This window comes from Canis aureus, chromosome 7 (assembly GCF_053574225.1).
Source record: "Canis aureus isolate CA01 chromosome 7, VMU_Caureus_v.1.0, whole genome shotgun sequence".
NCBI lineage: Eukaryota > Metazoa > Chordata > Mammalia > Carnivora > Canidae > Canis > Canis aureus.
In genome coordinates this window covers 28,118,219-28,140,840 of record NC_135617.1, presented here as the reverse complement: position 1 = coordinate 28,140,840, position 22,622 = coordinate 28,118,219, and the positions used below count along the sequence as shown (strand labels likewise).

Sequence of the window (22,622 nt, the reverse complement as noted above, 5' to 3'; positions counted from 1 at the left end):
TACTGCTTTTTATCTTTTACAGTGAAAATACTTCCTATTAAGTTTAATTTTCAAAATAAAATTTCATATTTGAAAGTAAAAAATCAGTTTTCAAATGGGAAGTGAGATTCTTAACCTGAGTGTCTGTTACATTCAGATAATCATTAGATGCTTTTTTAAACCCTTACAACAATCTACAAACAATGCCTACTTTGTAGGCATTATTTTTCCTGTTACTGAAACTGTAGTTTTCTACTACATCATATATCTAGCTCCCTTTATGAACAATTATACAATATTAGTATAATTGCTTAAAATGTGGCTTTCCTGAATGCTCTACAAGGCCTATTTATATAAACACATAGGATATAGTGCAACCCTCTAATTTACTCATTCAGCAAATATATATTAAACATCTATTAGGTACTTCAGGTATAGCAGTGAACATGTAGCTGCCACATCACAAATCATACATTCTTACAATGGGAGGCAGAAAACAGACACAAGTAAAATCATGAATGGTGCCAAGTGCTACACAGAGAATTAAATATATGACACACAAGGAAGTAACTTGCTGGTTACTTTTTTACTGGATAAATAGAAAAAATATATATAAAAACCTCTCTGTGGTAGTAATATTTAAGATGGGATCTTTAACAACCAGGTAAAGGATAGGGAAGCAAAATTATTGGCAGAGGGACCAGTTCCCGAAAAGCTCCTAATGTGAAAGGATCTTGGCATGTCTAAGGGAGAAAAAAGGCCATCGCAGCATAAGTAGATAAGGGGGAAGAGAGATATAAAATGAATGAGGACAACATGAGCAAAAATCAGCCAGGGCTTTATAAACCATAGGAAGGAGTTTGAATTTTATTCCATTGGTGACAGGAAGCCAACAGTGTTTTACAAAGGAGAGGAACAATCTGATTTATGTTACAGATCACGCTGGTGGCAGTGGGGTGAAGGAATTGGACTGGGGGAGGGGGCAGTATGTGGGAACTGTTATAGTAGCACAGGAGAGAAGACAGTGCTCCAGACTAGGTTGGAGGTAGTGAACAGGAAAATAACTAGGAAGGTGACAGGTAGATTCTGGAGGAAAAGCTGACAGAGCTTGGTGATGCACTTGTGAAACTGAAAACAGGAAACTTCATTTAAAATACAGTTGGGAGGTCTGAAGGGGGAGCTCTCACACCCTATCGACTTGTCATCAATTACAGACTCCAGATGGCAAGTGATTCGGAGCATTTTCTCATGTGCTTGTTGGCCATGTCTATGTCTTCCTCTGTGAGATTTCTGTTCATGTCTTTTGCCCATTTCATGATTAGATTGTTTCTTTGCTGTTGAGTTTAATAAGTTCTTTATAGATCTTGGATACTAGCCCTTTATCTGATAGGTCATTTGCAAATATCTTCTCCCATTCTGTAGGTTGTCTTTTAGTTTTGTTGACTGTTTCTTTTGCTGTGCAGAAGCTTTTTATCTGATGAAGTCCCAATAGTTCATTTTTGCTTTTGTTTCCCTTGCCTTCATAGATGTATCTTGCAAGAAGTTGCTGTGGCCAAATTCAAAAAGGGTGTTGCCTGTGTTCTCCTCTAGGATTTTGGTGGATTCATTTAGATCTTACATCCATTTTGAGTTTATCTTTGTGTATGATGTAAGAGAATGGTCTAGTTTCATTCTTCTACACGTGGCTGTCCAATTTTCCCAGTACCATTTATTGAAGAGACTGTCCTTTTTCCAGGGGATAGTCTTTCCTACTTTGTCGAATATTAGTTGACCATAGAGTTGAGGGACCATTTCTGGGTTCTCTATTCTGTTTCATTGATCTATGTGTCTGTTTTTGTGTCAGTACCACACTGTCTTGATGATCACAGCTTTGTAGTACAACTTGAAATCTGGTATTGTGATGTCCTGGCTCTGGTTTTCTTTTTCAGTATTCTCCTGGCTATTCAGGGTCCTTTGTGATTCCACACAAATCTTAAGACGATTTGTTTCAACTCTTTGAAGAAAGTCCATGGTATTTTGATAGGGATTGCACCGAGTGTGTAAATTGCCCTGGGTAGCATTGACATTTTCACGATATTAATTCTTCCAATCCATGAGCATGGAATATTTTTCCATCTCTTTGTGTCTTCCTCAATTTCTTTCAGAAGTGTTCACCTCACATCAGTGAGAATGGTGAAAATTAACAAGACAGGAAACAACACATGTTGGAGAGGATGTGGTGTCCCCCTTTGCACTGCTGGTGGGAATGTGAACTGGTACAGCCACTCTGAAAAACAGTGTGGAGGTTCCTCAAAGAGTTAAAAATAGAACTACCGTATGACCCAGCAATTGCACTGCTGGGGATTTACCCCAAAGATACAGATGCAGTGAAAAGGCAGGACACCTGCACCCCAATGTTTATAAGCAGCAATGTCCACAACAGCCAAACTGTGGAAAGAGCCTTGGTGTCCATAGGAAGATGAATGGATAAAGAAGATGTGGTCTATGTATACAATGGAATATTACTCAGCCATTAGAAACGACAAATACCCACCATTTGCTTCAACGTAGATAGAACTGGAGGGTATTATGCTGAGTGAAGTAAGTCAATCGGAAAAGGACAAACATTATATGGTCTCATTCATTTGCGGAATATAAAAAAATAGTGAAAGGGAATAAAGAGGAAAGGAGAGAAAAGGAGTGGGAAATATCAGAGAGGGTGATAGAAGATGAGAGACTCCTAACTCTAGGAAACAAACAAGGGGCAGTGGAAGGGGAGGTGGGTGGGGGGATGGGGTGACTGAGTGACGGGCACTGAGGGGGGCACTTAATGGGATGAGCGCTGGGTATTATGCTATATGTTGGCAAATGGAACTCCAATAAAAAAATATACAAAAAAAATTACAGACTCCAACAAAGTAGTGTTTCTTGCATTTTTCAATAGGAGGAAGCCTACTTTACTACCCCAACAGGAGGAAGGAAAGTTTTTCTTCATGCCCAGCAAAACAGCTCTGTCAATGAGAAGCCATCACCCCCCTGAACTCTTGCTCTCCTCCAATAGACTTTCATTGAAAGCAGCCCCTCCCAACTTCCTCCTTTTCTCTATGAAGTTATGTTCCTCTCCTTTGATCTCAGGTCTTGCCTAGGGTTTTGCCATAGCTTGCAAGTCCAAATTGCAAGTCTTCTGCCATTCCCAAACAAATGGTAAAACAACTGGCTGCTTTATTTTTGAGGTCAACATTACTTGGTGATCAGAAGTGGGATCCAGAGAAGACTCCAACAACTCTGAGGCCAGTGAACAAACAGGTTCAGTGAATTCAGTGAATTCATAGTTTTCTCCCAGACCCTGGAGTTTGAGAGTTAGTCTCTCCTGGATCCAAGCTCTGCTCTCTTTGCACTTTGAGCTCTCTGGCTTTACTCAGGATCTGTTTAAAAGCTTTATTATTTCTATTTTTGTGAACACTTTGTCCCTTCTGGTGAGTATTCATGTGTTTTTCTGAACTTCTGGATTGACTAATGGAATCCTAATCCTCAAACTTTCTCAGGACAGCCTTCTTCTTGAGACCCTGATGGACTTTATGTCTAAAAACTATGATCCCTCCTCAAGCACACTGCTAATGAAATAGACCAACTTAGCTAAATTTAGAATTTCAATGACTATCATTGGGGACCTTTTGATCTCCTCAAGCTTCCTTCTCTCAAAACCAAACTAGAAGACCACAGCTCTAAAATTAAACAAATTGAATGGAATGCCTGTTTTGATTGGTACCTGGAGGCTTCCAAACATAGTCAGGACTCTAAAACTGTCTCTTTGCAAAATGCCATTTCTAAATCAACTGAAGCTACTAAATAACTGAGAGAAGTCAAAAGGGCTTCTGAGTCCCCTCTCTGTTCCGATGGATTCTTCATCTCCACACTCACAGCAGCAGTCAGCATGTGCTCAGGCCACTGCTCTGCTGCCATCTTTCTACTTCCGTGCAGCGCTATCCTCAGCCCCTTCAGACCCTTCCTCATTCTACTCTTCTTTCTGAATTTCTATTTTACTCCGAACCTCTCCCAGCTCTCTTTCTCTGAACCTATCAGAACCCAACCCCTTTAAAATCAAGCCCTCTAAGGATCTAACTGCTAAACTAGTTTCTTATGTTCCCTGGACTAAAGCTGAACTACAGGCTACAGTCAAAAACTTTCCCAAAGTTACTGAGGATCCTCATAGATTTGTTGAGGAATTTAACACAGGTATTCAAACTTATTGACTAGGTTTCTCAGATTTATATTAATTAGTTCACATGCTGGTTGGGGAGTGCCGGGCTTAACATTGGATGAAACTGGTTTGATAGAAAAATCCTGAAAGAGATTCAGAAAAACAGATCTCTGACTTCTGGCAGGAGGCTGAACATTCACTAGAAGTCTTCACAGAGCAATTACAAAAGCTGTACCTAAGCCTGATGATTAGAACATCATCAGGCTTGCACACAAAAACCTGATGAACCTGGTTATGATTATTACAATTGACTTCAGATTATTTTTAAGGAAAATTTTAGACGTCGAGTCCACTCAAGTAGCTTTTAATTCTGTGTTCATTAACTGGCTAAACTGGATCTTTCCCTTCAAGTTAAAAGGACCAGGATGGAATGGGCAACTATGTCTGCCCCAGATTTAGTTAATTTAGCGAACCAGCTTGTCTACATCCTAGATGATTTGACTAAAAGTAAGACCACTAAAATCCTTAATTTTCATCTCTAACAAATGGAGGCCCCTAAACAAACCCCAAACTCACCTGATGATCTGTCATGATTGCAAAAAACCAGACTCTGGAAAAAAGACTGTTACAAACTTAAGCACTCCAAATGCCATCAAGTCCTTCAACTAATCTTTCCAATGTTTTCCTAATCCTCAGTAACTGGGCTCTGAGGAACTACAGGGGCTTGTCACAATTCTTTCTCTCAATTGGTTTAGAGAAACAACCCTCTGTCATGGTCCAAAGGGATGTTGCTTCAAATGATAATCTATAAAACTGACATGAGATGCCCAACAATTGGCCCCAGAGAAAGAAAAACAATAATGGAAATCTAAAAATTGTTGGTTTGATAAAAATAGAGAACTCTGGCTTGAGCCAAATAACAATCCAGTACTGCCAGAGTCTCAAAAATCTCATTACTAACCACTGCGCATGCATTAATTATTGCTCTACTGATAAGACAGCCTTTATGAATTAATTCTGGTAGAGAAATATTAAAAAGCCCATAAAAATTGCCTACTTTGCTTGCCCCACCTGTCCAAAATACAAACCTAAGAAACCCATCCACACCAGCCCCTGGCATTTTAAATTGCCCCATGGACCGCTCAAAGTTTGGCAAATGGATTTTATTCAGCTCCCCCTGTCTCATGGATATAATATGTTTTGGTCATTGTCTGTTTTCTCACTGATCTGAAGCTTTCCCCTGCAGATAGGGTATGGCCTCTTCTGTAGCTAAAATCCTATTAGAAAAAAAAATTATTCCTACCTGTGGAAGCCTTCTCAAGCTTCACAGTGATCAGGGAATGGTCAAGTTCATCAATAAACCTATGCTGTTTGGTACTACAGCATTATCCCGGTGCTTACCAACTCCAATCCTCAGGCATTAATGGCCCAATCAACACATTAATAGCACCATTAAGACTCAATTGGCAAAATCTGTGAAGATACTTCAACTAACCTAGCCAAAAGCACTACAATTAGGTCCTGCTAGTATATGTGCTGCCCACGCAAGCACATAATAGGATCCTTCCAAATCTGAGATCCACCCCTTTTGTAACTCATTAATTCTCACACCATTTGAGATAGTCACAGGGCACCTGATGCACCTGGCTCCTGCCTTGTCTGACCCACAGCTGATAAAAAGAGATCCACTTCAATATTGTAAAGGCCTAATTGCTTTTGTTGAGAATAACCATGCTTTAGTAGAACTAGCTTCACAGCACATTTTCAGGAGACAAAGGCCTTAAGTGTCACGCTGCAACCGAGAAATTTTTGTCTACTGCAAAAGACATCTCAAAAAGTTCTCTCTTCAACCTTGTTGGAGGTGCCCTATTAGGTACTATTTACCAACCCTTGTGTCACCAAATTTCAAGAAACGAACTCCTGGATTCACATGTCACATCTAAAGAGAGCACTAAACCCAGACTGGACCTGTAAATCAACTGGTGATCTGAAAGTAAAGTTTCCAGGAATTAAAGCAGACATCTGATAAAGACAACTTTCACAAAATGACTGGACCAGGCTTTATTTTTTGCCTCTCTTCCATGGATAGATAATGCTTACCCACATTTCCCAACTCCAGCAAAAGGGGGAACTTCTCTGATTATGGGATGTGGCACCAGAAACCTCAATCTGCCCACAGCAACAGTGATCCCTTAGCTCACCTACAAGTCATTTTGCTGGAAGCCCAATTGCCACTACATGCCTAAAGTGTTCCCCAGATCCATTTTATAAAGTTAGAACTTAAATCCATACATACATATTCCCTGCCTCAATTTAACCCAACCCTAGGCAGGAGAAACAAGATCTCTTGAATACATATGTAAAACACGCTGGGGAACAGCCAATGTAAGTTAGGCCACTTGTAAGCTGGCTGTCATACCCATATATTCAGGAAAACTTTCAATATGTGATAACATGGTATTTGAGTCTTGGTTGAATAATGTTAATGCCTCTATACTGACAAATGGGTCCATAAATGCTAATACTTATGAGGGAGCCCTATGTGCAGCTACTGGCTACTTTTCTAACTGTGGAGGTTTTGGTAATGGCCCCTAGGCTTGGGCAATTAATTGCCTTGACTGCTGATGGATAAAAGAACAATGTGCTCCTGCTGTATTCACTGTTCTATTTTTGGTTCACAACAAATTAGCAGCTGCCTATCGGTCTACGTCACTAAACCTTCATGGTCATCTGAAATGAGAACTTCCAGGAGGCATGAAATTCCAGGTTTGCCTCCATAGAGAGAACCTTTCTCCCTGCAGAGTAAGTCTAACAGACACAATCAGAAAATTTTCCCTAAAATTAAGAGAGCTGGTCAATTCTACAGCCAAAACAATAGTAACCCAACAATGATTATTCAACTCGTTGGCTAAAGTAGTTTTGAACAATCACATAGCTCCGTATTACTTACCTGCTGAGCAAGGAGGCATATGTGTGATAGCAGACACCACTTACTACACATGGATAAACTTTTCTGGAAAAATAGAAACTCAATTGCACAAAGTTAGGGGATAAGCACATTGACTACTGAATTTGATAAGCACATGACTAATGCTGAATTTCACATGATTCTCGCTGGTCTTTTGTTCAGATGGCTTTCTTCAGACCTAGGGTCACGGTTCAGAACCATCATACATTTTGGAATTGTCATGTTCCTTTTAGTTATGTTTTGTATAATAATTTTTAAGTTTTGCATCAGTTGCTTGTCAAACTTTGTAGAAACTATGTACCCAATAAGGTGATGCTAGCTCACCACTTCAAGATGATCTCTTACACATATGACTTCAAAAAGATATAGACTTTGTATGGGAAATGCCTGAGAGTTTTCCTTCCTAAGGACCTTCCTCGTTATTCAAATATGGTCCAAAATGGGTTCTAACTGCTATACACTTTCTGGCGTGGGACATGACACCCAAGAAAGGTCCTTTCTGGCACTGAGACATGGATGACCCAACTCTTGGTCACTGATGCTTTTGAGGAAAGATCTGGATCAAAAGGGAATAATGTGAAAGTAAAGAAAACATTTGAAATACAATCAGGAGGCCAGAAGGGGGAGCTCTCATGCCCTATTAACTCATCATCAATTGCAGAACCCACTGGCAAGAAATGGAACTTTGCATTTTCCAGCAAAGGAAAGAATGAATTTCCCCAAGCAGAGCAACTAGCGCAGCCAGTAAGAAACAGCCACAACTCCACCAATGAGAAACTGTGACCACCCTGAACTCTCTCTCTCCTACAATGGACTTTCATTCAAGGAAGCCCTTCCCAACTTTTCTCATTTTCTCTGTAAAGTAATGGTTCCTCTCCTTTGGTCTCAGGATTTGCCTATGGTTTTGCCATAGCCTGCATGTTTTGAATGGTAGTTTCTCTGTCATTCCTAAATAAACCCACTTTGCTGATAAAATAACTGGCTGCTTTATTTTCAAGGTTGTCAAACTGATTGCATATTAGAAGTGAAAGAGAACTGAAAGATGAATTTCTTGTGACACAAGTTTACAAAGTTCACAATGTAGCTTTTAAAAAGATAAAACTTACCTCTCTCATGAACTGCTCAAACTCTTCATCCAGCTCTTCTTTGGAATAGTGAGCCATAATCAAGAATTTTCACTTCCCAAGGTAAACATTCCAAAGTATTTACAACACTGGAAACACTAAATAACAAGAGATAAGTATGCTCTGAGGAAATTCATATCACATTATGAGCAACCAGACTTAATCCTCAGACATTTGTCTTATGGTTTAGTATACATGCACAATTATTGACCAATAACCTTGACAAGAGATCCTGAATTAATGAATAAAACTGCTTTGGAAAAGCAGCTCTTACAGTATGCACTGTACTTAGGGTCCAGAATTACATTTTCATTGTTAACACCCAATTGTTGAAGGGTGGTCTCCGCAACATTTCCTAAACCTATGGTGTGTGTGTGTGTGTGTGTGTGTTATTTAATATCCCTGAAACAAATCAGGTCCTCTCAAGGAATCTGTCAAAAATTTAAAAATAGCAAGTCCAAAAGGCCATTTCTTTTCTGCAAAGCACAGGACAGAGTTTGTGTCGCCCTATCATTCGGTCTGTTATCAGTGCATATGAATAGTCTTGCAAACCAGACTGTTTCTGGATACAGACAAAATGCAATTCATTAAGATTCAAGGTCTACCTAAAATAGAGTTAGTGGAGTGTACAGATCAAAACGAATTGTGTTCCCTTTGGAGGGAGGGAAAGGCAACAAAACTATGCATAACGTGTAACACAAAGCTCTCCCCACCTGTCTAATGAACCCAATTCATTCGTTTAAAGAACCCCGGCCAGTATTTTTCCCAACCTGCAGAATATCAACTCCCGGCCTCTTTAGCATTTCTGATCAGTGTAGGATGTGTGTGCAGTTAAGGTCCTGCCCCAAGACCCTGGGCGGAGGGGGATCCCGGCTCCAGGAAGCGCGGGTTCCAGAGCGGCCGGAAGACAAAGACGCACTTGAATGGAGCGTGGGCGGAGGAGGGGAGCGGGTCTGAGGACACTCTCGGTCAGGGTCAACCGAGCGGGAAGCCTCACCTACCTGTCTCTGAGCTCCAGCTCCGCGCCATCCCAAACGTCTGCGGGGAGGGCCCAACAGTTACCAGGGTAACACACTTCGGCCGCCTGAAACCCGAGTCACATGACTCGGGCCGGTCACGTGGCTTGCGGGCCCCATGGGACAGCAGTTACTGTCTTTTCTCCGCTACGAGAAGGTGGCAGTTGCTGCGGCTCAGAATAATTTGGAGGGTAAGAACCGTCGCTGCTGCACCAACGAGACTCCACAGCCTTTTCTGTGCTCCTTGGAAAAGTGGAGGGCGCGCGGGGGCGGGGAGGGGGGCGGTTCTCGAGAGGCGGTACCCAGGCATGCTGGGTGTTGTAGGCCGAGCCCGTAGCTTCCTGGGAAATGTAGTTTAGCTCCCTTAGTCCTTGTATCTCCGCACGTCTCGTTTCTTCTAACGTTCCCCACCTTTGTGGTTTCGGTTCCGCTTTCCGAGCGGAAAATTTGAAGAAAAAAAAAAAAATTATTGGATTCCTCTACGTGCAAACCCGTGAGTAGGCGTTGTGAGAGAAACTCAGAGAAAGAATTTTGTCATGAGGATAGGGGCTCTGTTCCACCATCTAGTGGGCAAACAATTGAAAATACACACGCACATCCCAACCTGCTGCTCGTCTTGGAGCATGTCTGTGGTTTCCCTCTACCCTCCCCTTACTCCCTCTAAAACACACGCAAGTTTCAGTTTCAGAGGACGTCATTTAGGAAGGTGAAAGTAAAGTACCAGTTGAAAGGATTGCCACTGGCAGACATAGGTTAAGGACTTCATTCTCACCAGCCCAAATTTTTCAACCGGCAGGTGTTTATTGTGATACAAATGCATACATGCCAGGAGCTGTGCCTTCAGACAAAGATTTGAATAATGAGATTATTTTTAAAAAGCTACTATTGGGGATCCCTGGGTGGCGCAGCGGTTTAGCGCCTGCCTTTGGCCCAGGGCGCGATTCTGGAGACCCGGGATCAAATCCCACGTCAGGCTCCCGATGCATGGAGCCTGCTTCTCCCTCTGCCTGTATCTCTGCCTCTCTCTCTCTCTGTGACTATCATAAATAAAAAATAAATAAATAAATAAAAGCTATATTATTGAATACATAGGTTGATAGGAGCTTCACGTACATTATTTCACTTAATGCACTTACACTCTTGTACTCAATCCGAAGGAATCCACGTAAAAAGATGCACAATGTCTCTTTGAAGTTGTCCTCATTTTATAGATGAGAAAACTGAAGCAGAGAGGTTAATGACTTGCTCAAAGCCATAGTGGCTAAAAAAAAAAAAAATTAAAAAAAAAAAAAAAAAGCCATAGTGGCTAAACCAGAATCCAAGACTTGTTTTCACCTCCTCTCTTATCCAGCTTCTGTTCTATCATCCTTCCAAAAGCGTTTTGCAAATACTTTCAATAGCTTTACCCCAGTGCCCTTGGAGCATGCCTACCCAATAAAACACCTGCTCTGGAGCCACTGAATACAGCTCGAGAAAATCACCCAACAGGTTGGACCATAACCAGTTTTCTGAGACATCTCAACTTTTTGGAGTATAAACATAGTGTTATTTTATTTTTAATGATCACTTTTTTAAACAGAGCTGTGTTAAATCTATCACTTTTCTTATCACCTTAGACAAATTTTAGATTCCATAACTTTTTAGTTACTTCTAGATATTAAAACTAGCCAGTACAATTTAAAACAGATCTCTTAACTAGTTCGTAGTTGTTTTTGTATTTGGAGAGTTTTGGAATGGACAGTGGGCATGATCCATTTTTTACACAAATTTTGAAATAAGAATTCTCAGGCTTTTTACACAGTGCTGGATAAGGGGTATGAACTGCCACTGGTGTCAGGGAAACTGAAATCCCATAATAGTCTTCCAGTTAGAGTGGTAGCATATGGAGACCAGTTGAAAATAAGAGTTCTAGCCCAAGTATGTTTCACAAAGGTACAGTGGGTCAGTGGCCTTCCCTGTGATTGTATCCCCACCCCCAATGAACAATTGAGATATATAAGATAGCCAAGTAAACTTATAACTGGAAGAACTCGAATTACTGTGTTGGTTCCTGATCTGTGGAGCCATTATGGTAGGAGGAACCAAGTGGAACCCCCTAGATATACCCCACTCCCATCCAAGTGAACAAATCAAAACCAATGCCACTTCCTGGGAGGAATGACAGGGATTAGCACCACACTGAAAGACTTTAAGGCTGTAGGGATAGTAAACCCTGCATATCCCTCTTCAATCTTTTTGGATCCTACAGAAAAATAGATGGGTTTTGGATGACCATGGACTACAGTAAACTTAAGCAAGTGCCGGCACTAATTTCAGCTGCTGTGTCAGACATATTTGCTTAACTGGAAGATATCAACACAGTTCACAGCACTTGGCATGCTACTATTACCTAGTAAATATGGTCTTTTAAACTCTCTTCAGTAGAAGCGTGAAAGCAGTTGGCATGCATCTGGGTGGGACAATCATTCACATGCACTGTTTCAAACCCCATTGGCTAAACTAACTCTCATTGTACTCTATCAGAATGTAATCTGTAGGAAATTTGTATTGACATTTCACAGAATATCATTATGGTTTATTATATTGATGGCCTTACATTAATTGTAGTTGGTGAGTGGAGGTGGAAATTATTCTAGGTTATCTTCCTTAGGCACATCCAAACCAGAGAGTAGAAGATAAGCCACACAAAACTTTATGGCACTGCCATATTGGTGAAGTTTTAGGTTACCTACTGTTTGGGACATGCTGGGACCAAAAAGATAAAGGTAAAGAACAAATTGATACACATTAGAGCTTGCCACTAAGATGCATAGTGCTTGGTAGGTTTATTTTGATTTTAAAGGCAGCATATACTGTACTGGAGAATAATGTACCAACCCATTTATTGGATGTGGATATTAGAGCAGAGAAAGTTCTGCTGCATATATGGTAGTTGTGCGAGCTTGCTGGAAGCTTGGGTCATATGATCTAGCAGATCTGATGATGGCTAGAAATATCCGAACTAATGAATAAAAGAGCAAAATATTCTGGGATTATTCACATGTTGGTTAGAGTAGCATATTAATGGCAACCATGAAAAGACTGTTGTCATACTACTGCCACACTCAGAGGTATCCTTAAAAGAATATAGTGAATGGAAATCCTTTCAGTGGGAAGAGCTCCAAGCAGAACACTTCAATTACTTTATGTTTTGGTAGAAGTGACCTAAGGTATAGATATACGTAGACTACTGGATAGTATCAAATGGCTTGGACTTTTGGTCAGAGGCCTTGATAAAGCAAGATCAAAAAACCAGAGATGGGGCACCTGGATGGCTCAGTTGGTTAAGTGTCTGCCTTTGGTTGAGGTCATGATCTCAAGGTCCTGGGATCCAGCTCTGTGTCAGACTCCCTGTTTAGCAAGAAGCTGGATTCTCCCTCTCCTTCAGCCCCTTTCCCCAGCTTATGTGTTCTCTCTCTCGCTTTTGCTCTCTCTCACTCTCTAAAATAAGTAAATAATGTCTTTAAAAAAACAGAGACAAGGAAATCTGGATAAAAGAGGCATATAGCTAGATCTGTGGGAGGGGGACACATAGCTCGAAGATTGTCCTGTTTTGTGTTAATGTCCACAAAAGAGCATTCTCTGAATAGAAAGACAACAACCAAATAGACAGGTTAGTTTGTCCTGTGAATATCAGCTACACTCTCCCTTCATCTTTAGACCCCCACTCTTTGGACAATTGGTCCATGAAAAAACATACCGTGGCTGGGAAGAAGGCAATTTATGGGCATAACAGAATGGGCTCCCTTTCCTAATACTGATCTAGTACTAGATAAGTATTCTAATTACTAATAGATCAGTTTTCTAAATGCCCAACTTGTCAGCAAAAGAGATTGATACTGAGTCTTTGATGTGATATAGTCCCTAAAGGACACCAACCAGTCACTTAATATCAAAGTAATTTTATCAGACCCCTTCTACCTGGAAATGGCAACAATTCATCTTTGCTGGAATTTAAACCTAGTATGGTAATGAATTCACGTTCTCTGCCAGTAAAGCCTCCACCAGTGCCACCAACTCAGGGTTTAGAAAATACCCTTACTCCTTGGCATGGCATTCCCCATAATGTTACTTTTGTTCAAGGGATTAACTTTTGACAAAAGTCATGAAACAATGGGTGCATGACCACATATCACCCAGAAACAGATGACTTAATGCAATAGTGGACTAGCCTATTGAAGGCTAAGCTAAAGTTGGAGAAAGGGTAAGACATATGTGCTGTATCAATGCCTGGCATATGGTGCTGTGTCCTTCTAGGAACCGAGGGATAGAAGTACACTTGATCCCTTTCGCCAATACTCCTAGGGACCCATTTTCAAAGTTTATTCCTTCTGTCCCTGAAACCTTAGGCTCTTCTGGGTAAGAGGTCCTGGTTTCCAAAAAGGGGAACACTTGGGACACCTAGGTGGCTTAGCTGTTGAGCGTCTGTTCGGCTGGGCCTGATCCCAGGATCTGGGATTGAGTCCCACATCGGGCTCCCTGTGGGGAGCCTGCTTCTCCCTCTGCCTATGTCTCTGCCTCTCTGTTTGTGTCTCTCATGAATAAATAAATAAAATCTTTAAAAAAAGGAGAAAACTTTCACCAGAAGGCAAAGTAAAGGAGTTCCACAGAACTTGACTATTACCTTGTCATTTGGGGGTCATCATTTCTATATTATCAGGTAAAAGGGAATTAATGTCAATGTATTTATAGGATTAATCTACCCTTATAAGCATAAAAAGCCTGGGTTGCTGATATATAATGGAGGCAGGGGGAGATATCTAAGGACTTGACCGATGCATCACCTGGTTTTTTAGTGCCAGGTGATAATGGTGAATGGACAGTTATAGCAACTATGCCCTTAAACTAAACCTAGAATAAGAAGATCTGGGTCATTCTACCAGGCAAGCTACTTTAGATCAACTGAGATGCTAGCCAAAGATGAGAGAAATTTAAAATCAACTAACGGAGGAGAGAGATGATGATGATGGACAAAACTTTGGAACCATTAGTTCCACAGACCCTCTTGCAGAAATGGTAGCTGGCTAGTACCTTGAAAGATATTTGGTGATGGAGTGGAGTTAATGGAGAGAAAGGGTGGATCTGAGTAGTGCAAAGGTTCTACTGCATCAGTTACCACTTTGTCCCCCACTTAAAATCCTCTCAGCCCTACATGTTACAGAAGTCACTGTTTCTACAACCAGTCCTTATAGATCTTGACCAGCTTCCTGCAGGTGCAACTGGAGAGTGCCTCATCTCTGGCTGAGATGTGAGCCTCTCACTTCCTTCCCTGGAAATTTTCTGACATGGAAGTGTGGAATATCCATTGAAATGCCATACATGTGCAACCTACAAGTGGTTATGTAGTGGCCAGTGTCCATGGGGCCATCTCTACCTGTGGGAGATGGAAGCCCATAGAAAAGTCTTTCTCATTTTATTTCATAGATTTCATTAAAGTTATACCTTCATTAGAAGGTCTATGGAATCCAGCAGAGGTTGGCCATAGCCATAGCAACCCCTTCCTTCTTTTGGAGAGGGAGAGTGAGAGAGAGAATCTTAAGCAGGCTGCATGCCAAGCTTGGAGCCCAATGTGGGGCTTGATCTCACAATCCTGAGATCATGGACCTGAGCCAAAATCAAGAGTTAGACACTTAACTGATTGAACCACCCAGGCAACCCTAACCATAGTCATTTTCATAATGCATCCCTAATTCATCTTTCCCTTCTTCCTGTCTTTACTCCCCTGTTCGTTATTCCTGCTTCTGAGGTCTATTCCCAGATAAATTACCTGTGGGAAAGCCTTTTCAGGAGGAACCTCAGGCCAAGACATTAATCTTATTAGCTAATTTAAGATAAATACATGCAAATAATTCAGGTCTCAATATACAATTATGCTTCATTATTCATATGTACAGAAATTTAGGAAGAGTGATGATTTTAAAAATTAACATAATTGTTTCAACTTCTCCAAACCTTATTCACTTTATATTTGAGAGCTAGTAGTCACAGTAGTAAGTTACTGTATCATTGAAATGTTCATTCTGCTATATAATGTGCACATATACAGAGATTTACAGACTGTAAGAGAGCTTTTTTTTAATGCTTTAAAGTAGCATGAAATTATCCAACATTCTTTCTATATTGTTGAATAATTGATACTATTACATCCTCAAGGTAAATAAATGTGAAAAGGAAAAGGATCTTCAATAATAAGGTAAATGGATTTTGTGACATTATTTCGGTTGATATTTGTAATGTCAGTTTACACTTTCACCATCAGAGGTCATGAAAGGACAATGTTGAACAGAAAATTGGAATTTTGTTGAAAATAAACTAAAGTTTGAAATTTGAGTTGTACCATCCTTAGAAGGTTTTTTTTTTTAAAAGAAAAGTGACAGTCTAAACATATTTTTATTTCATTATGATCTCATATTATTGTTTTATTAAGTTTTTTTTTGTTTTAATTCCAGTATAGTTTGTAAGGGAAGAAAAATAATTTTTAAGAATAAAGTGATCTGATGGGTTACAAGAACATCAGGCTATATTTGACTTTGGGACTTTCAATTTTTACCTTAAGAATAAAGTTTTAAATGCAAACTGTTGATTACTATTTATCTTGGAAATATATAACATTTAATTTCAAATGGGTTTGTGGGGCCTATAATTGACAAAAGTATTGCACTTATTAACAAGAGAAAATAAATAGAATTAAAATTTAGAAGGGCTTGGGAATGCATTTCTTAATGAAAGTAGCCTATATACTTCATAAATCATAGTAAAGAGTCAGAAACCTCGGATCTGAGAAACTGGCAATGCAAAATGTCTCAGATATCATATTGACAATAAATTTTTGATATCTGATATTGATCTGTTTTTTTGCTTATCATTGGTAGCATGTGTTGATTTTAAACTTTTCTTGATCTAGTTAAATTATTAGAAATGCAAAAAACCAATAAGTGAAAATAACTTTTGGGGGGTTATAAAAACACACAAGTCATCAGTTGCCATTGCCCTTTTTTGGTAAAAATAACAACAAAACCTCCATATAAAATGATTGTTAATATGTTTGCATTAACAAAGTTTGCATGTTTTCAAAAGTGCTGTGGCACATGAAATGAGTGTATTATAAAAACACAAATATTGTGTGATTTTCCATATATGAAGTATCCAGAATCCTTTTTATAGAAAAAGAAAGTAAAATGGTAGGTCTGTGGGTTATTTAATGGGGATAGAGTTTCAGTTTTGCAAGATTTAAAAAGAGTTCTGAAGATTGCGCACCAGTGTGAATGTACTTATCACTATTGAACTCTACACTTAAAAATGGCTAAGTGTTATTATGTGTATTTTACTACAATTAAAAACAATGGGGTTTAAAAAATGCTGTGGCACATGAGTTGACATTGGACAATCAAAATTCTTCCCACTGAAGTTGGAATCCAGTGTCACCAGCACCTGCAAGTCGCCTGTGCTGCCTCTCAGTAGCTGACTCTGGCCAGCCAAAGAGGCCACCAGTGGGCAAAAGGAACCCCTGCAGGATGGGGACCTGGTTCAGAGATACTGTATTTGATTTGTACAAGAAATTTGGATTAGAAGGTGACACTGTCCTTCCCAAATTACGGGTACAACAGTATATCTACACCATAGTGTTGTGAGGAATAAATGAGTTATAACATAAAAATTCTGAACTGGGACTTGTATATCACAATGCTTAGTTTATTTTAGCTATTATGTTATTTATGATGCATGTGATAGTGTAAAATGGTAAGCAATAATTCCGTACCTGTCATCACCACCATTATTACTTGTTGTTCCATTTTTCCAATCTAGTGTCTAAAAAGGCATTTTGTTTTTATTTGTTTATTCGTCTCCTGGAGTGTCAGGCACATCACAGTTATCAAAGAACCTTTCAAAATAGTAAAGCACAATCTGTGACTAATGCTGAAATCCATCTTCATGGAATATTTGTGTCAACAGCTAAGACTTAGTCTTCACTAGTGTCCATACGATTGTCCCTTCCCTCACTTCTGTCCTTTTTGAGTCAGTTGTATCTTACTGGGTATCTTTTCCAGTCTTTTCCAGTGGTTTTCAAGTCCCTCATGCTGCTATGCTAGTATGTGCAGCCTGCTCTTACACGTAAAATCCCTCTCTACATACAATGACCATGATGTGTGGTGGTTGGGGGAGGCTAATTAGGATCTGGAACTTAAGCAATCTTCACAGATTTTATTATTTTAGTCCATGCTCCTTTTTGATGATAATAGCTATTCTAAAGTCATTCTTTGAGTTTTCCAAAAATTACTTTTAGACTTTTTGTTGTTCGCACTTGCTTGATTCATAAGTAACCTCAGGGTCCCTCAGTTTTAACATGAACATAGACTCTGCTCTTCATGTAATTACTGGTGTATTCTGTTAGTTGAGAAATATCCTACCCTGTTTTTGTTTAATTTTGGTTATATAATCAACCTTAAAAGGAAAAATATAAATTAATAGTTGATATGAAATGGGAGAAAATTTTTTTTTCTTAAAGTTCTTTTGTGAAGAACTTTTTTATTCTGAAAGTCAAAACCCACATACCATTTTCTAGTCACCATATAAATCTCATGGATGGAAAACAAGGTTTCTTTGAGAGAAAAAGAAAATATGAAGAGACTGTTTCTACAATTCCACCAAATCTTTCACCAATGCTTCTAACAAGTTCCAAAATGAATTTCATCTCCATACCCTGCCTTGCAGGAGGTTTTAATGAGCAATGAACTGGTTCTCATGGTGAAAGCCAAATGAAGAAAAATTCTGAATAATCCACCACCTGCACTATTCCACATTCAATAATCAAGGATAATGAGAGTGGAGTTAGTTCTGTATCACTACTGCCTTATTAAATGATCTACTTGACTTTGGAAAAATTGCATAAGGAGCAAAAGGACATCCAATTCAGAGTTATTTCATGCTTGCAGCCAAGCCTTCAGTGACATTCTGACATTCCAAGTTGGAATCAAGTTCTTTTTTGATTATATCTCAAATAGAAATTTTTTTAAATTTGATTGATTGATGGAATGTCTACTCTTTCTCTTTCTCCTACCAAATCATAAACACTTTGAGGCTGGGTGCTGCATTATTAATTTTTGTATTATACCAATGTTTTGCACAAGTAGGTGTTCCATGGTTGTTGAAACTACAGACTTTAAAAAAAAAAAGAAAAAAAAAACTACAGACGTTATTTCTTGGTCCTATTTTACTATCTGATGATTTAAGTTGTAACTTAAAACTTTTCTAAGTTTTAATACTTCCCGAATGGTGCATGGGGCTAATGCTCTCCTCATCTCCCACACACCACCTTGCAGCTCATCCCTGTGTATTAGAGAAATAGTCCTTTGGCCTGTGCATAGGCAAACACAGTATTTTTATGCAGGAGTAATTACAGTCACAACATAAACATGGTGATCTATTATTACTTTCTATAATCTCCATGGTAGCAACAATGACCAAATGTCCAGGAGGACTATACAATGAGATGTGGAAACTGTAGAATGTCCTTTATCAACTCAGCAGTTGCTCAGCATCAATCTACAGATGCTCTACTCTCCTAGGATCTAGTGAATGAACAAATAAGTTGCTTCTTTTAATCTGGACGAATATTCCATCAACCGGAAAATTCTTTCATTTTGTGTCTTAATTCTGAAGGACTCAGAACAAATAAAAAAATCTCAACTAATTGTTTACTGTTCAAGAGTAGAGTGCTTCAGAGTTAGAATGAGGCTGACCACTGGTGGTTACCTTCTGGATAAGTTACCCGCCCTAATGTCTTTGGGAAGCCTGAAGAAGTTTTGGTATCTGTGCCACATTTTTCTTATAAGTTAATGTAACTTAAAGTAACTCTCCTTTGCAGTTTCATTTCCTTCTTCTTACAACAATAAACACACTTAGGCTGTTTACCTGCTATGAAAGCTATTTGTAACACATAAGATGCAGGATTTATGCTCCCTTTTTCTCCCCACCCGCCCACCCCAGGAAGAGAGGTGTTAATACTTTGTTTTCTCTATAAAAGAGAATAAAATCCATGAGATTATAACCTCCATATATCAAGGTTGTTTCTGAGTTCTTGATACTCTTTGAAAGGAGATGAATTTGACTTAGTTTTAATTGTAATTGAGGTTTTTTTTTTTAACTTAAAAATGTCTAACACAGATGCTACAAGAAATAAAAGAAGTAATCACATGTTAACATTATTAATAATAACCCTGGGTTTTTAAAACATAGTTTTTTTTTTATGTGTAAATCTAAAGAAAGGCCATAGGCTGATTCAGGGGAAGGCCTCTCAGGAGAATCTCAGCTATGGTTTTAATTGTGGAGGTGGACCCTTTTATAGAGCTTGGAAATGTCACCTTCACGAATATATTTTGTTTGAAGCAAAACATCTAGTGGGTTTGTTTTGATATCGGGAACATGGCAGACAAATGACCAGAGATGTCTACCATCACAGAGATTAAGTTGGAAGGCCTGAGAAGTCCCAGCCCTCTGTAGCAGAGCCACAGCCCTCTGAATCACACTGGTGGAAGGCAGGGCTGGCAGGACTAGAAGGAAACGGAATAAAAACCAATTAGGGACAGGCTACTGAGAGGGTAACATTTGAACTTTAGAAGAGAACCATATACCTTTGACTCAGATCAGCAATCTTTTAAGATCTGAATAGCACAACCAGAATATACTGTTAATCTGAGTTTGTTTTACATTTTTAGTTCTGGCAATTCTTCAAGAACAAAAAGCTGTTTTCTTTCTAAATTTTGAAAAGTTCTTTGGCCTTTTAAGATTGAAATCTTAGTATATTATACACTTTCAAATATCAAATTTAGAATTTGTAATTTGAATTTTGTTAAATTCTTCTCCAGGAGAGAAAAAAACCTGTGTAGGCCATACATGGAAATCAACTGGGCTGGGATGCAGATTTGATGAATTTTCTTTATATTTTATTATATTTTTCTAATTATCTGCATGAGGAGTGTAGTCTTTTTTGAAGTTTGAAAAAAGGGAAAGTGAAAAGTAATATATGAAACATTCAAGTATGCATTACCTTTATTTACATTTTTTAAATTTTGTGTTGGGATTTTTTTTGGAGAAGAAATAAATGATCCGAGATAAAATTAAAGTTCTCTGTTTAATATCTATTTTAAAATACATTTACAATCAGAAAAGGGAATAAAGGCTTTAATTTTCAGAGAAGCAATTGTTAACATGGTTGGATTTCAAGTGTTTATCCCTATTCCATGGGCAGTTCCTAATGTGAGAGTTTTCTATTTTAAAAAATCCACAGAATACTGAACAATCAAATGTTTAAGGTCATGTAAAGCTTAAATGAAAATAAACGAAGTTGTGCATTTATAATAAAGATGTCATGTTGTAAAAGGGGTCCAGAGTAACACTGCTAACACTGCTTTAATAATAAAATAAATATTAAAATAGGAAGAGTAAATATGGAGGTTGAGACTTCTAACAAAACTTCTTTCTTCCATTGTTGTTTCTCTACCTCGGTCATGGTGAATCTAGATATTTCTTTGTAAGGCTTGAAATTCACATATTATTTGATTTCTTGGTGTACTGGATGATTTCTTGGTGTACTGGGGCTCAAGGTAAAGATGATAAAGCAATTTAGAGACAAAAGTAAGGAAAGGACAAGCATACACTTTAATAGTGTAATCAAAGTACTGCTCCTGCCTTCACGGGTGGAACATATGACAGAATGCAAGCAAGACTAAATGGTATAGAGAGATGCTCAAAAAGCCAGGTTAAAAAATCGTATCAAAATAAAGGACTGCTGGGCAGCCCCGGTGGCACAGCAGTTTGGCGCCACCTGTGACCTGAGGTGTGATCCTGGGGACCTGGGATCGAGTCCCACGTCAGGCTCCATGCGTGGAGCCTGCTTCTCCCTCTGCCTGTGTCTCTGCCTCTCTCTATCTCTCTCTATGAATAAATAAATAAAATCTTTAAAAAATAAAATAAATAAAGGACTTCTGGACTGCCAAAACTTCCCAGGCACACTGATGAAAGTTGTAAGCTGTGGAATGAAAAAATAAGTTTGAATATGTGTAAAAACAGTATATCAGTGAGTTTTACAAGAGAACAGTTACATTTCCTCCTGAATTTATGTAAATTTATTCCTCATACAATTTTTCCATTTTAACTGTTTTATCATTTCTTTCCAGTTAGCTATTTCAGTTTGATTTCCTTTGGGCAAGCTTGGTGCATGTTGGCAGAATAATGACCACGTTTTTTGGCGATGAGCTATTAAATGCCTGGGGATCAGTAGTTCTCTGCACCTCCAAGAGGCATCCAGCTGACAACTGACAGTGGAGCTTGTTGAAGAATCATATTGCTCTTATGCCAAATCTAAGTGGATACCAAGTAAAAAAAATCTCATCCTTAAAACAAATGAACATTATTCACAAATACTTTGTTACTTCTCAGTTAAAATTAATATTATGAAGGATTTTCTCTTCTGTTCTGTTATAGATCACAAAATTGAATGCTTAGCATGAAATTTAATGTCTAAAAATTTAATGATTATCTTCTGTGTGGAAAACTATCAAATTTTATTTCATTATGATGATATGTGATATTAAAGAATTTGAAGACTTTGATCTCATTTGCCATCTAGAATCTAGAGGGAGACAATGGGCTCTTTACTATCTTCATAGCATAAATGTTAGTGTGAATGAGTATTACCCAACTGGATTTGACTACTTTTGAAATTGCTTTAACTCTCGTCTGAAATAATGGAAAACCTTTCACACAATTGCTATATTACCCAGCTTATAACTAAAACGACAATAAAACAAACTGCACATAAGCTTTGGTAGAGATGCAACCCTAGCAGTACACTGAAGTTCACACCATAATAAATGTTAGAACTGAGAGTGGGGTTGAGAGGTGTTGATTATGAGACTGATGGCTAATGTTCATGCCAGGAGTGCCTCCCAGCTTGCGATTGCCTGGTGTAAAGTTCTAGAAACCATCAGTTCCTGTCACTGGGCAAGAGGAATATGGTGACTTTGCTACTGACTGTGGAGGTCAGGGTCTTCTAAGGGTCACCATGGATGCTGAACATTCTTCCTAGGGGAGCTAAAAAATTATTCAACAAACTTTACTGTCAATGTATTTTGTCCTGTGCATGATGCCTGGATATGAAGGCACAGAGATAGGAGACATAGTCCCTGCAGGGGAATTCCCTGTTGGCATGGGGAATTGACTTGTGACGTGCATAATAATTACAACACCCTGTGTGAAGTGCTACAATCAGGTGTGGTGGACCACAAACAAAAGAAGTACCAGCTCTGCCTAGAGGC

At 38.9% G+C, this 22,622-nt stretch overlaps 1 protein-coding gene and 1 long non-coding RNA gene across 8 annotated transcripts in view; one reads left to right on the top strand and one right to left on the bottom strand.

Moving 5' to 3' along the window:
- CEP162 (centrosomal protein 162) overlaps positions 1 to 9,521 on the bottom strand; it is a 90,014-nt gene extending 80,493 nt beyond the window's left edge. For 3 of the 7 annotated variants that reach the window (XM_077903181.1, XM_077903188.1, XM_077903183.1), the window contains exons 1-3: positions 9,253 to 9,521; positions 8,234 to 8,349; positions 7,110 to 7,172 (exon numbers count right to left, since the gene is read on the bottom strand). In XM_077903181.1, coding sequence (XP_077759307.1) covers positions 7,110 to 7,172; positions 8,234 to 8,290 — 120 coding nt within the window. In that variant the 5' untranslated portion in view covers positions 8,291 to 8,349; positions 9,253 to 9,521. Of the gene's footprint in view, positions 1 to 7,109; positions 7,173 to 8,233; positions 8,350 to 9,021; positions 9,145 to 9,252 lie in introns of those variants that run through there. The other 4 variants (XM_077903184.1, XM_077903182.1, XM_077903185.1 and 1 more) reach the window with 4 other exon arrangements.
- Positions 9,522 to 9,628: 107 nt separating this feature from the next.
- Positions 9,629 to 21,849, top strand: LOC144316802 (uncharacterized). The gene is made up of 3 exons (XR_013382656.1): positions 9,629 to 9,760; positions 15,460 to 15,499; positions 21,483 to 21,849. It is a non-coding gene; the product is annotated as an uncharacterized LOC144316802 (long non-coding RNA).
- Positions 21,850 to 22,622: the final 773 nt, after the last annotated feature.